This window comes from Cyprinodon tularosa, unplaced genomic scaffold (genome assembly GCF_016077235.1).
Source record: "Cyprinodon tularosa strain WSP-4 unplaced genomic scaffold, ASM1607723v1 ctg648, whole genome shotgun sequence".
Lineage (NCBI taxonomy): Eukaryota > Metazoa > Chordata > Actinopteri > Cyprinodontiformes > Cyprinodontidae > Cyprinodon > Cyprinodon tularosa.
Window position 1 is genome coordinate 1 of NW_024039394.1, and position 14880 is coordinate 14880.

The 14880-nt window shown below is 41.3% G+C and overlaps 1 protein-coding gene across 1 annotated transcript in view; it reads right to left on the reverse strand.

The window, feature by feature from the left end:
- Positions 1 to 1063: 1063 nt before the first annotated feature.
- The window catches only part of LOC119799086 (brain-specific angiogenesis inhibitor 1-associated protein 2-like), a 55277-nt gene continuing 41460 nt past the window's right edge, over positions 1064 to 14880 (reverse strand). Inside the window, exons 8-9 of the mRNA XM_038308814.1 lie at positions 4312 to 4464; positions 1064 to 1354 (exon numbers count right to left, since the gene is read on the reverse strand). Coding sequence (XP_038164742.1) covers positions 1079 to 1354; positions 4312 to 4464 — 429 coding nt within the window. The 3' untranslated portion in view covers positions 1064 to 1078. The remainder of the gene's footprint in view (positions 1355 to 4311; positions 4465 to 14880) is intronic.

Consider the following 14880-nt stretch of genomic DNA (forward strand, 5'->3'; position numbering starts at 1 on the left):
AAAGAGAAATGAAAAATATCTATCCTGGCCAATTTTGACCCAAAATAAACACTGAAAAACACCATGAAAACCAATTTGAAACTCTGGATGAACCCTCAGACTTTATAGATCCACATCTTGACTATAAGTCAAGCAAAGTTGAACTGAATCAGTTGAAGCAGGTTTGTTGCACAAAGGTTTTAGTGTACATTGTGCTAGGAGGAAATGGGATTTTGGCAAAAATGCATTTTTCCACTTATAAAAGGGAATCTGCTCAGACAAATATGCTTATTTCCATTATTGGAGACCTTCTACATAAGGCAAAGCCTTTGCTCCTAAGATTTAGTCGTTTTATTTAAATTTACCAATAATATCACCAAACTGAACAGAGCAAGCTTATGAAACACATGTCGGTTTCATCACCTGAAGTGGTTGCACAATGACCTCTGACCCCTCCTTGGAAAGGTCTGAGCCTCTAGTTTCCAATGATGCTGGCCTTTAGGGGGTGGGGCTAAAAATTGATACCTGCTGTTGCATTACTCCGCAAAGTCACATATGCCAGGTGGAATTTTAAATCTCCTTTTATTTATTTACACGGCTATAAAACAAAAAGTATTTATTATTTATGCAAGTAGTTTGTGCATAAATCATTTTGAAACCTGTTTTAGAAATATATAAAGCCCCATTTGAAAGGCGTGTGGATGAAACACCATGTGACTGTGTTTTGGCCATTTCTATAATAGATAAACGTGAGCAGGTGTCGGGAGAATAAGCTGCAGCTAAAACAGAATCAGTCTGTCATGGTTCAGAATATTAACTAGAAAAGACGTCTCGCATAAACATCCGCCAAGCAACAAATTCTGCCCCATATTGTGAATAAATCTGCCACATGATCCTTACCAAATCTAAATTTATTGTTCCTTAGACTGAGAGTAAAAATGTCCAGGAGTTTTCAAGTCTCCTCTAAACAAAGAAAACTCTCCTAAAAACATAATTCACTCTGCTCCAGGCTGGATCCGCCTAACTAAACCAAACCTCTTTAGCTCCATTCGGTTCTCCACTTCAATCTGATCTCAAACTGCAGATTTAAAGCGACTGATCAGACGCTGCCTGAATAAAACTCCCACTGGATCAAAGGAAGGTTGCAGGAGAAACCGACCTGCTGTCCCATGGCGGCGGCGCCCCGGAAGCCGGCCAGCTCTGGAGGCACCGGCAGAGGTTTAGCCCCGGAGATATGCTCAGAGATGGCGGGATGGAGGGCGCCCGCTGCTCCGCTCATCTGCTGGGCCAGGAACATGGCTCTGTCCGGCAGCTTGGTGGGTTCAGCGCACGCCTGCTGCCACACCGGAAGTTTCTGGGAGAGGAGCTCCTTCCCCTGAAACACAGAGGAGTCATACGGAGGCCTGTTTGGATCACATTCTGCCGTTACAAAAAAGCCTTAATCTGGAAACATTTCTACTCTGATCAAATCTGGATTTAAACTAAAGCAAATTAAAAATGAACGTCTACACAGTTTGGCTTTAGTGAAAAAACAACTTCTGGAAAATAAATGATTCAAGTTTTATTTTCAAGTCTTATTTTTGGTTTTGCTTTTTAAGTTAAGAAGAAACGCTCTGATTAGACAGAGTTCCGTTTTTATAGACTAGCAGAAATAATGGATGTCAACTAAAGGAAGGGCAGAAATTGAATAAAGTCAACCTGTTTTAGAATGGGGGGGGGGTCTGAAAGAGGATTAGCTCATAGGGTACATAACAGAGCACCTCGCTCTCAATCTGCAGGTTTACTAGTGGTTCCTAGAATTTCTAAAAGTAGAATGGGAGGCAGATCTTTTAGTTATCAGGCTCCTCTCCTGTGGAACCAACTACCAGTTTTAGTCCGTGAGGCAGACACCCTGTCTACTTTTAAGGCTAGGCTTAAAACTTTCCTTTTTGATGAATCTTCTAGTTAGAGTGGCTCAGGTTATCCTGAGCTATCTCTATAGTTCTGCTGCTATAGGCTTAGACTGCTGGAGGACATAGGGACCCCTTTTTCATCATTCTGCTTCATTCTATCTCTATTCTCCCACTCTGCAGAATCTGTTAGTTCAATCTCTAACGTTCTGCTCTCTCTGCTTTTTCTCATAGTAGCTTCATCTGGTCTGTTCCTGTTTGGCTGTGACTCCATCCTGGAGAGAAATATCAGCTGTGCTGCTGCCATCAACACCTTTGTTCCTAGATGTTGGAGCTTGGCCTGTTTTCCAGTGTAGTCCTGTTTCTCTGACTGTGACTAACTGGATGTGCTCTCTTCATCCTCTGACATGGGAGCTGGCTCGGAGCTCGTCTGCCTGGCTGTGTGTTTCCTGGACGGGGCCGCCTGTGGAGCTGGTTGACAGTTGCCTTTTGTATCTATGCTTCTTTTTCTATGTCTGCTTCTGTCTCCTTGAACCCCAGTGGGCCTCAGCAGATGGCCGCTCACACTGAGCCTGGTTCTGCTGGAGGTTTCTTCCTGTTCAAAGGGAGTTTTTCCTCTCCACTGTCGCTACAAGCATGCTTAGTGTGAGGGATTGCTGAAGAGTCAATGAGTCGATGCAATCAGCTGGTTTTCCTTAGATAGAAAACTTTGAATCAATCTGACTGGATGATCCATTGAACTGGAAAGTGACCTGAGATGACATGATGGGAATTGGATCTATAGAAATAAACTGAATAGAACTGATGAAATGTTTGAAAGTGAACTGGCAGGAAGTGGAGAGATTCTGCTCTGCTGATGCGCAGCCAGAGGGATGAATCACACGTGAAAGAGGCTCTCAGCGCTGCAGAGTGTCCATGCATTATACAGCAGGACGGTTATGTAAAAGACATCATCTGCATCATCATCATCATCCAGAAACGGTACAGGCCGAGGAGAGTCCTGCTGCGGCGCCTGGTGGGATCATCTCACGGTCACACGAGGAAAGTCTGATCACTGAGACAGAGGAACGACAAGTTCTGTTTCTCTGTGATCTGCAAACTTTCTCTGAGAGGATCTTTGCTGCTGGTGAGAGCGATGAGTTACTGCGACCCCCGTTAGCCTGTCAGATCGCAGCGAGGGAGCGTAGGTGGTCGGTGCCTCTACCGGCGTGAAGATAATCAGCTTTATTACCATCTCCCTGCTGTCTGAGAGCAGAAACCGGACCGTCACCTGGTCTGCAGCCACAGCTAAGGAACAATTTAGCTTCTCTAAATCCTAAACATTAGAAGATGAGCCCATCTGTGGGTAGTGGCAGCGCTCTGACTGAGGCGGCGGCTCGTTCTGACCCCGACACGCAGCTTTGAAGAGAAAAACATCTCAAACACAGAGAAACTGACAAGTTTGTTGCGTTGCCAAGAGAGAAAACCCCTCCTGTTGTTTTGTGGCATCAGGGCAGCTGGCGGTCTAATTTCATCCCTTTCTGATGTCTAATCATCCATCAGCAGTTTGCGTTCGCTGCTTCCGCCTCCCGTCTATCAGTCACTCATTCAGACACTTTCACCCACACAGCCACTCAGAACCAAGTGTTCCTGCAGAAGTAGGTCATTATCCCCGCCGCCTTCCTCCTCCTCATCCTCCTCCTCCACATGTGAAGCCATTCAGGCAGGAAGCAGGAGGGGCTCAGACTGTTAATGATGCTGAGCTCTGATTGGCTGACTCGGATGATCTGGACCAAAACTGAATTAATGAAGGCGATTTTATAACAACCTGACGCACATAAACCAACTTTCTACTGATTATCCATGAAGCAGCTCTGGTGATTCCTTTTTAGTGAAGCGAATCAGTTCTAAAAATCATTTGTTCAAAGGAATCATTCGCTGAATCCTTCCGTTCATGTAACTAAGGTTTGGAGTGACGGTTCAAACCGGCAGTAAGGTCACAGAGGGAGCTACTAATTTAAATTAATGATGAGGAATAAACATGGATTTAGTGACATTAAGAGTAAAATTAAAGAACTTTAATGTTGAAACGGGCTGCAACTAAAGATTATTCAGATGAGCGATAAATCTGTTGATTATTTCTTTCGATTAATCGATTAATAATCGGATAGCCAAAGGTTCCTTAAAAGGAAGAAAAAGTTATTTTTTATCTCCAATGCAAAATATTTATATATTTTTTTCTCAATTGGGTCGGTCTGCCAGCAAAAGGCACATTTTAGAGTCTCTGTCCTCCAGTTAATGATTAATTGATTACTGAGGCAACTGCCTAGTTTTTCCTAATGGTAAATCCATCCCTGATGAAGACGTCTCAGACTTTTGCCGTCATCCGTTCAGCAATCCTTCCTAAATCCTTCTCCGCTGCTGTGCGGCAGGAATCAGGACCCACACCCCTCCTAGTTCTCACCTTGCTGTGGTACGCGCTGCTGTTGCTGGCCACGGCACACTGGCGGTCCACCAGGAAGCAATACCTCCTCCTCTCCTCAGACAGAGCGTTCTTGTAGCCCTTAGCGATGTACTGGTCCAGCTCACTCTGCTTGTTGCTGATGGCCTCCACGTACTGGGCAGAAAAGAAAAAGATCCGTGATAAATGGAGGCTGAATCAGTCCTGCAGAAGCTTTAAGTGATTAAATGATGACAGAAGAAGTAAACCTTTGATCTTTCCTGCGCTTAAAAACTGAAATCTTAGCAAATCAAACCACAAAACCAGGATTTTAAGAACCAAGCAGCAGAATGAGAATCAGATTTCAGAAAACCAGGATTTTAAGAACCAAGCAGCAGAATGAGAATCAGATTTCAGGGAGAGCTTCATCCAACATCAACTACTGAAGATTTTAACTAGGGCTGCAACTAACAAATGATGATGTTGCAAATCGATTAATCTGTTGATTATCTTTTTGATTAATCGATTAATAATTTGATAGCCTTCCTTTAAGAAGACTTTTGATTAAATTAAGCCAAGTGAAGCTAAAACTTTTCCACTTGAGGAGTTCTGGATAGAGCAGATTGCCCAACATAAAGTATTTTTGATCTTAAATGCAAAATATTTATATATATTTTTTATTTTCTTATAATTCCTGCTGTAAGTGGGTCGCTCCAGTTAACGATTAATCGATTACTAAATATGTCGTTGATCGTTCAGTAATTGATTAATCTGATTAATTGTTTCAGCCTTATTCTTAAATAAACAAAAAACTGTATTTGTCCTTAATTTCAGCAGGTAGATAAGATGATCCTCCAGTGTAACAATAGTTAGATATTATACAGTGGTAGGGGTGTGGGAGGGAAAAAAACATCTTGGCTATATATCGTGATTTTAGGCTGCCTGATATGAAATAGATTTTTCATTTCATAGTATGGATTTTTTTTTTAACTAAACATTTTTACCCAAATCAATGAGGGGAAAATGGGCTACCTCTGCACCCCCACTCTGGCAGGTGGCGCTGTGGAGCCCTTTAGGTGTGCGGTACAGCGCCAAATCTGTAGCTGAGGCAGTCACAGTGGAAGATGTGGACCGACTCAAACCCCAAACAACATGGAGACCAAAATAACTGAATGATCAAAATCTTCTGATAAACATTTACAGCACTTGCCTTTTTATCTATACATTTAATTTTAGAGAAATATATATTGATAAAGCTTCTAGTTAGAGTGGCTCAGGTTATCCTGAGCTATCTCTATAGTTCTGCTGCTATAGGCTTAGACTGCTGGAGGACATAGGGACCCCTTTTTCATCATTCTGCTTCATTCTATCTCTATTCTCCCACTCTGCAGAATCTATTAGTTCAATCTCTAACGTTCTGCTCTCTCTGCTTTTTCTCATAGTAGCTTCATCTGGTCTGTTCCTGTTTGGCTGTGACTCCATCCTGGAGAGAAATATCAGCTGTGCTGCTGCCATCAACACCTTTGTTTCTAGATGTTGGAGCTTGGCCTGTTTTCCAGTGTAGTCCTGTTTCTCTGACTGTGACTAACTGGATGTGCTCTCTTCATCCTCTGACATGGGAGCTGGCTCGGAGCTCGTCTGCCTGGCTGTGTGTTTCCTGGACGGGGCCGCCTGTGGAGCTGGTTGACAGTTGCCTTTTGTATCTATGCTTCTTTTTCTATGTCTGCTTCTGTCTCCTTGAACCCCAGTGGGCCTCAGCAGATGGCCGCTCACACTGAGCCTGGTTCTGCTGGAGGTTTCTTCCTGTTCAAAGGGAGTTTTTCCTCTCCACTGTCGCTACAAGCATGCTTAGTGTGAGGGATTGCTGAAGAGTCAATGAGTCGATGCAATCAGCTGGTTTTCTTTAGACAGAAAACTTACTGGATGATCTGGTGAACTGGAAAGTGACCTGAGATGACGTGTTGTGAATTGGCTCTATAGAAATAAACTGAATAGAATTCATTTTGATAGCTGGGAAAAATATAGCTACTAATATCGTAACAATCATGCCAATACTCACCCCTACACGCTGAAATGAAATAACTTAACTTTTTTCCTATCTTTAACTTAAATCATATTATTCCATTGGCTGGTCTTACCTGCTTAAATTAAGGACTTATTTTTTTTTTTTTTTTTTAGGAAAAACTGCCTTCTTAATATTTTCCTCTTTGTGCAGTAAAGGTTCCTCAGCAGTGAAGGAGTTAATGGCGGCGCCCCGAGCGGTTCACACATCAGAGTTCATGCTGGACGTTTAAAAATAAACTGATGTTGGCAGGAAACGGATCTATAGAGCGACTGGAGTCATCCAGCAATGCTCCATAATCACCATCACACTTTCAGCAACGCCACAAGTGCTAATTATGGAATAAATCACGCAGAGTCGACATTCATTAAGGTTTCACTGCCTCGTTTACGTTTGTCTAAAAAACAGAAGCTCCATTAATCATTTAGGTCAAGAAAAACAACCTATTTATTCAGTAAGAATCAGTCAGACCAGGATGTTTCCTGTTTGAACCAATGAAGGCAGAACCTTGGAATCATTTCATCTATAAAAGCACTTCTTTAAACTGAAATCATCTCAAAGCCATTAATGCACAATGCTAAATCTTGATTGGTTAAAAACTTTCATGCTTTAACAACAAATCAACTTTGGAAACGTTGTCTACCCGGGTCAAACCACTCGGCAAGCGACGGGGAACACAACCTGTGGGAACACCAGTTGACCCGCTAAATTACGTGATACCATTGAACGCAACATACGAACATCAACTTGCGGCGCCAGTCGCTTCTGATCGAAGAAGCAGAAACAACTGTGTTTCCATTGGATAAACATGGAGCAGCTCTAGTTAGAGGGATTCAGACAGATAATAGAGAGAAAGAATAAAGCACACCGACTACGCCCTGGCTTCCTTCCATGTTACTGTCCATTGTTTACATCCCTGATCGCACCGATGATATCAATTCTAAGGCCTGGTTATCCTCCCACAGCAGTGTGTCGCATATATTTTTATTTTTGCTCAATATTGAGGCGTGGTCTGCACTGTTATTCCACGCCACAACGCCAGAGGTCCAATCAGGAACTAGCTGTGGGTCTAGATACGGCAGAGGAGGTGAGGAAGTGGGGGCAAGTTTGTGCGACAACGGAGGGATGTGAGGGCCAAAAAGAGCGGGGATCCAGGCGGAAAAAGGGTCCCAGCGTCTCACGCACCTCGTTCTGCTAGCTGGTCCATCTTCACCATTCGTTTCTCACAATGGCGGTCAGACTAAGAAAAAAAGCCGGTAAGGAACCAAACAGGAAATACGCATAGTGTAGAGCGGATGTAGATTTGACCAATCAGATGCCTGCGGCACTGTCTGAGGTCACCTGCAATTTTGGAGAGGTGTAGCAGAGTGTCAGCGGAAGGGGGCGGGACATATCTGTGTTAACTGCGACATACAAGAAGACGACCTGGTTTCAGAGCATAAACCAGCCTTAACCCAGGATGATGATGTCACCAGACATGCAGCCGTGGTGGGATAGAGGCCACGCAGCTGCCAGCGAGGGGCTAGACCAGCTTTTTATGCCAATGGGAAGGGATCCAAATGCTGATTGTTAGCGGGTCCACGCATGTTTGAAAAACATCAGTTAATTTTCAGTGGGAAAGAGGATTTAAAGTATAAAAGTAATGCCGAAAAAAATGTTAATGCCAGAAGTTTTACTGCTCTACCCTGTTAAAGGAACATTTTTCTACTATTCTGGATGATAACTTCCTTAGACTTCATTTTCTTAGTTTTAGAACTAATGGTAACAGAGTCACATTTATCTTTGCATCATCTGGAAAAACGATTTATTTTGTTAGGTGGTGAGCAACAAGTTGGGGCAGCACCGAGTCCAACCACAAAGACATTAATTGTCTGGATGAAACTAATTATTATTTTGATGTTTTTAATTTTTTTAAATACCAACAGGCCAGAATGAAAATGAGCTTAAATTTAACAAAACTAAAGTAAAAAGTAAAATAATTACTTCAGTAAATTACAGATAATCAACATTACTACAGAAGTAAGGGAATGAAGTATTTGTACTTTGTTGCTTGACGCCTCTGATCATGAATGCAGCCTCTGCAACATCAGAGCTTTTTAATGATAACTTTATTTTCTTAGTTTTATAACTAATGGCAACAGTGTCATATTTAACTTTGCAGCATCTTGAACAATTAATTATTGTTTTATTAATGATAAGATTGGAGTTGGATCTAAAAAAAAAAATAATCCTGCAGAACTCGGCAGAGTCGGCAGGAACCTTTTAAAGGTCTCGTTCACGTGGGGAGAAAAATGTTCGACTTTCCTGGAGGCATTTTAAAGAAGCTTTTAGTGACTCTTTACTCAAAGCGCCTGAAAACAGAAACTCAGCGGCCTCCCTGCAGGATTCACAGAAACAAGCCGCAGCAGCAAACGCAGCTCCTACCATTTTTTTACTTTTTGGTGAAACAAAACTTTGTAAAAACTCAAAGGGAAGCAATAATCTGTGGATCTAAGGAAAGTCGTTTCAGCTGAGCCGCCCGAATCTCTCAGCCAAGAGCTGCTCCTCATCCAGCGGAGTCGCTGTGAAAAGTCAGCGGCGGCTAGAGAGGAAGACGTGGTGCGTTCAGGTTGCAGCAGGGAGCAGCAAACCTTCCTGCAACCACACAGCTGAAGAAACAACCACCTTCCCTCCATCAGATATCAGCATGAAGCTGAGAACAGCTGGGAGCGTTAATGAAGATTCACAGGACTCATCAGGAGGAAATCCATGCGTTTAGCATGGAGGTCCTCCATGAAGCTGATTTATTTACATACCAACTGGCCTTTTATTCCCCAGCGCTATAAATCGGACTCTGCAGCTGCCTCCCGCTACTGGAGGCCCCAATCAGCGCTTCAAGCAGGACGGAGAAGCTGTGCTAAGAGGGAACATGTCAGCAGGGAGGCGGACATGCAGAGAGGTTCCCCTGATTGGCCCTGCTGAAGGTGCTGTGATGGTTTCTTCAGGTCAAAGCAGTGAGCAGCCAGATGAAAACTCCCTTCGAGGAGCAGCTGGAAGCCGAGTGACCTTTGAACTTATGAAGCTGTCTCTGTTCTATGTACAGCGAGCTAAAACAAAATGGATTCTAAAAAAGGAGACGTACAATAACTACTGATATTTGGGCCCCTGCAGCTTCATCTGGAGACGATTGCCCTGGTTTCAACATTCATCTGATGGAGCAGGTGTCTCCATCCTGCTCCCCTGCATGTTCCAGCCGTCTGCTTGCTTGATTGCAGCTGGGGAAGTCATGCATCATTTAAACTAGGTGAGACGTCTAGAAGCATGCAGGACACTGCTGCAGTATCAGGACTGAGAACTGCTAAAAAACGAATCACCAGACTGATCCTGTGTTCGGTTCAAAAATGTAGGTTCGTAAAAGAAGGACTGAGTTCACACAGAAAGGGATTCTCAAACAGCTTCTGCAGAAGGGGAAAGAGCCAAACCCAACACTCCCACTCTCTCTCTCCGACCCCCCTCCTTGCAGTGCCTTATTTATTAACAGAACATAACACATGGTTACAAAACAGAGTATTGTTTAGGGCTGCAACAACGAATCGATAAAATCGATAAAAATCGACTTTTAAAAGCGTTGGCAATGAATTTAATCATCGATTAGTTGTGTCGCGCGATTAATGCGTCATCCGCCGCCGCCGTCAACCGGGGGAAGAAAAAAAAATATGGCGGAGCGAGTCAGCGCCGCAGTTGCAGTGTTGCCAACTCAGCGACTTTTCAGACCCCTCCAGCGACTATTTTTCAAAAAAGCGACTAGCGACAAATCTGGCGACTTTTTACGGTGTCACTGGCGGCTTTTGCCTGCCTTGGGGCGCCTCCCCCATCCCAACGCCTTTTTCCCTCTCCCACAGGAATCCCTCTCAGTCAGAGCCGCAGGATTTTAGTGAGGAGTTAACCCTCAGCGTCCAGACTGCAAATGAAGCGCGCATGCGCCGGGATTGACGGCGCAAATTGATCACAATAATTAAAATAGCCGGCGCTTTGTAAAGTGAAAAAAGTCGTAACATGCAACTTTTGTAAAAACAAATGAACATGGCACGGAAGCACCACTGTTATGACGCAGCACCTGAAAAGAAAACACGTTGGAGCCTTCAATGGCAGAGAAGAGAGCTGATCAGCATGATGAGTAACCTTGTTTGTTTCATTTTAAAGTGGGGAAACGTAACGTTAGTTTCTCAGGTAGCTCATCTGATGCTTTCCTTACCTTGTTAGTAGGTTACAGACAGTGATAAGGTTGGCTACTTATTTTACTTTTAATTTCATTTAAATTTGTTTAAGCAGCGTTTATATTTTCTTTATAAATAAATTAACTTGCAAATTATGAGGGCAAGGCTTTTAAAGTTTAAATCTTCTGGCAAAGATAAAGAAAAGAAGATCCTGCAATTTATGGAAGTAAAGCAGAACAAAATCCAGCAAGATCAGTAATATGTCAATTAATTATCTGCCACATTCCCATGTAAATATCTGTCTTTGGAGGATGTGTCATTTTTATTCCAAATACAATTTATAATTTGAATCACAGGCTATTTTTATCTCTATGGTTCAGTATTTTCTCAAGCAGCAACTTTAACTGCTATACTTTCCTGTCTTAAAAGGCAGAACTCTTCTAGTCTAAAAAAACTCATTTGTTGAAATGGGGGGACCTATTGTTGAACCCCTTAGGGGCTTTAAAAAACAAAAATGCCTGTCTCTTTTTGCGCTTTATGAAACAAAGTAGCCTATATTTTGTGGATGTACAGCTACATTTCTCATGTAAGTTTGCGTAGTTTTTACACAAACATTTATTTTTCATATTGCACCAGTACAGTTAATGAGCAACCTGTACTTGTGGGCTTGTTTGTTCTGTCTAAAATGTTTATTTTGGAATAAAGAGGTTAATATAAAAATTTTTTTTTGTCCGATTCATCGATTAATCGAAAAAATAATCGGCCGATTCATCGATTTTTAAAATAATCGTTAGTTGCAGCCCTAGTATTGTTCTGAAAGATCAGGTCATAAGACAGGATGCTCCACTGTGTGAATCACAAGGCAGAGTGAAGCATCTCCTTTCTCAATGTTTCATATGCATACACACATTCATTCTACAATCATCATTGAATAAACCTAACATCCTGCAGCGAGGATGATGCTGAACCAGAATGAAGAATATTCAGATGCAGACTGTGGTAGAAGAGAGGAGGCCAACCTGAATCTGTGGACAGGAGGAAGAACCTCCGTCCGTTCTGTTTATTTTCAGTATCTGTGTCTAGATCCTTCCATCTGGATCAAATTAGGACCTTCAGAAAAATGAGAAACCTTCACGGTTCTTTAGATAAACACTGGTCGGTTACTGCGTCAGTGCTTCTTGGCTCCTGTTAAAGTTTCTTCATAAATTCAAACAAAGTTCATCAACAAATCGGCTCAACCAGAAAACTCAAAGATGGGTTATGATGGTTGGGGAACGCTGAGCCCAGAGATCTGCAGCCTGCGGCTCCAGAGACTATAGGCTCTCTGGATCTTCTCCTAATCTTGTGCCATAAAGCACCATAATCATTTTAGATGAATTGAGCTCGAGTCACATTTTCATCTCCCACAGAAAGTCTGATTAAATCTGATTAAATAACATGTTTACCAGCCCTACAGGGGTGAGTAATAAGTTTAATAAAGTTGCAAAACCAATATGTTGAATCAATCTGACTGGATGATGTGGTGACCTTTAAAGTGCCTTGAGATGACATGATGTGAATTGGAGCTATAGAAATAAACTGAATAGAAACTCACAAAATCAAAAACCGTCCAGTTCTCATTAAGGACAGTTTCATCCAGTAACAAATATCTATTCTTTGTCCTCCATGGTTGCTAAATCCATTAAGTTTCACTTGTTTTATGCAGCTTTTTTGGTTTTAAAGAATAAAAAAAAGAAGATTCTTCAAAATGGGAAGAAATGCAGGAATAAATGCAGCTGCATGTCTTGTTGCTATGCAGCCAATTAAAGTTGGACAGAGTGAAAGTGCTTGAAGTGAGAAGCGAGTTTAAGGGAAAGGTTGAAAGCTTTGTGCAGAAAAGCCACTTCTACAAACTCCATGCTGCCCTTTGCTCTTTCTAAAGGTCACCTCTGTTCTGCTGCTACATGTTAGCGCCTGAAATGCACGCCATACAATAAGAGCAGCCGGATCTTTCCGCTCCATCGAGAGACAAAGAGTTAGCCATAAAAAAGGCTCCCGGTCGGAAGGGTCTTTTGTTGGAGGTGATAAAAACACAGAGCGGCTCTGAAAGCTGTAATTATGCAGCTTTCTCTTTCTGGAAGTTCACTTGTTCTCCAGCTTCCAGCAGAACTGAAACCTCTGCATCAGAGGCGGAGAGAATGGAACGGCCCGCCGGGAGCCGCTGCTTTCACGCTCAATGAGCCGCTGGAGCCCAGAGGGAGCGACGCACTTTAGGCTTAAATGTTTCTACACCGCAGCTCCATGGCCAGCTATCGATTGGTTGGAACAGCCACCAGGCCGACCCCGTCACGCTCAATCGACCGACCGCTGCAGAAACACTAACAATTAGAGGGTAATGGCCGCCCTGCTGCTGGCGAGCCAGCACCACCACTGGGTCCGTTCATTTCTGACAGGTTTTATTGTCTCACTGGAAAAAAAATGAAATCTAAATGGGTGCGTTTTTCTTAAAATAAGTGCATTTGTTCTTGGGTTGAGGAGGTAAATGGGACGGTTTGACAATCGAACAAGACAAGTCACATTTAAAATAAGAAAAAACTATTGCATGGTCTTTTTTCAAGTGCATATTATCTAATTATCTTATTTTAAGGGCAAGAATACTCATTCATTGGCAAATCAGATATTTACCTGCTCAAAAAAACAATTGTTTTTTCTTATTTTAAATGTACATTTTTTCATTGGCAAAATGTCTGTTTAAACGCCTCAATCCAAGAACAGGTGCTTTTATTTTGATAAAAAATGACTTATCTAGATTTCGATTTTTTCCTATTGTGCTGCAGATTCTTGAGCATCTATATTTTAACAGATCCGTCACTAACAGCTAGGATTAAAGGAGCTTCATGCATCCTGATGCATGAGACCAACATTTTAGATAAAGGAAATAAAAGCTGATGAGAGAATAATTTGCTGTGAAGAAAGCGCTGAGCAGCCGGCTGACGTGGCGGCGTGCAGACAGGATGGCAGCGGATAAAGTCCCACAGTCCCTGTTTAATTATTAGTGTTATTCTCAGCACGTCAGAAACGAGCTGCTGAGCATTCAGTGGCCGTCTGATGCCTTCATTTAGAAATTATCTAGAAATAAGCAAACATTTCTTAAATCAAGTTTATTTCATCTTAATTCAAGTAGGTAAATAAGACGATCAGCTAATGGAATGAGTACTTTTACTCTTAAAATAACATAATAATATAATATGGACTTAAAATAAAATAATGCACAAAATTTAAATTTTGTTCTTAAAATAAGTGCATTTTGTCTTGAATGGAGGCGGTAAATGAGACACTTTGCCAATGGAACAAGACAATTTACAGTTAAAATAAGAAAAAACAATTGCATTGTCTTATTAAAAACATATATTATTCAATTATATTATTTTAAGAGTAAAAAATACTCATTCCATCGGCAGATCATCTTATTTACCTATTTAAATTAAGGGTAAATACACTTGATTTAATACATTTTTACTTATTTCTAGATTATTAATGAATAATCTGGGATTCACATGGAAAATAATAGAATATAGTCTATGTTTTCTACATGTTTGTTCATTTGCAGAGTCGCTCTTAAATAAACACATTCTCAGAAAATAAATAGTTTTTATATATTAGAAAAATAAAGCTGACAAATAGCTTCTCCATTATTAAACTGCTTCATTATTTATGTACGGTAGGTTTTATGACCCAATACTGGACAAAAGAAGGACAAGATTTATGGACAGAAAGTAAACCTGGACATGAAATTATGTTTTGTTTTGTTTTTATAAAGTGTTTTTCTAATGTTTTTTGATGTCGGCATTCATATAAATATACTCAGACATAGTGTTGTTTCTGACATCTTCATTAGATTTAGTCTTATTTTTGTTCTTCAGGATGAAATCTATTATTAGTATAGTCACGTTTTAGTCATTACAAGATGTGATAGTTTTAGTTGGTTTTAATTGATTACAACTTTAAAAGGTTTTAGTCAGTTTTAAGTTGCAAAAAAAAGTTAACATTTGCAAATAGCAGGTCTAGTTCAACACATCATATTGGTTAAAATAGCAGACAGACAAGCTAACAAAATGTCCAATAAAAGAATGGTTTTAATCATAAAAGTTTTCCATCCCAAAGAAAACACTTCCTACTTTGTTGATTTTGATTTTATTTCTGAGAATTTCCCCCTCAGTTCCTGCTGCTCAGGGGTCAAAGTAGATTTAAATTCACAGGGTTTGATATAAAAAATACAGAGAGAAACTACATAATTGTCTTGTAACGCCATGGCAACCCAGACCTAAACTGAATGAATATGCTGCTAAAATGTTG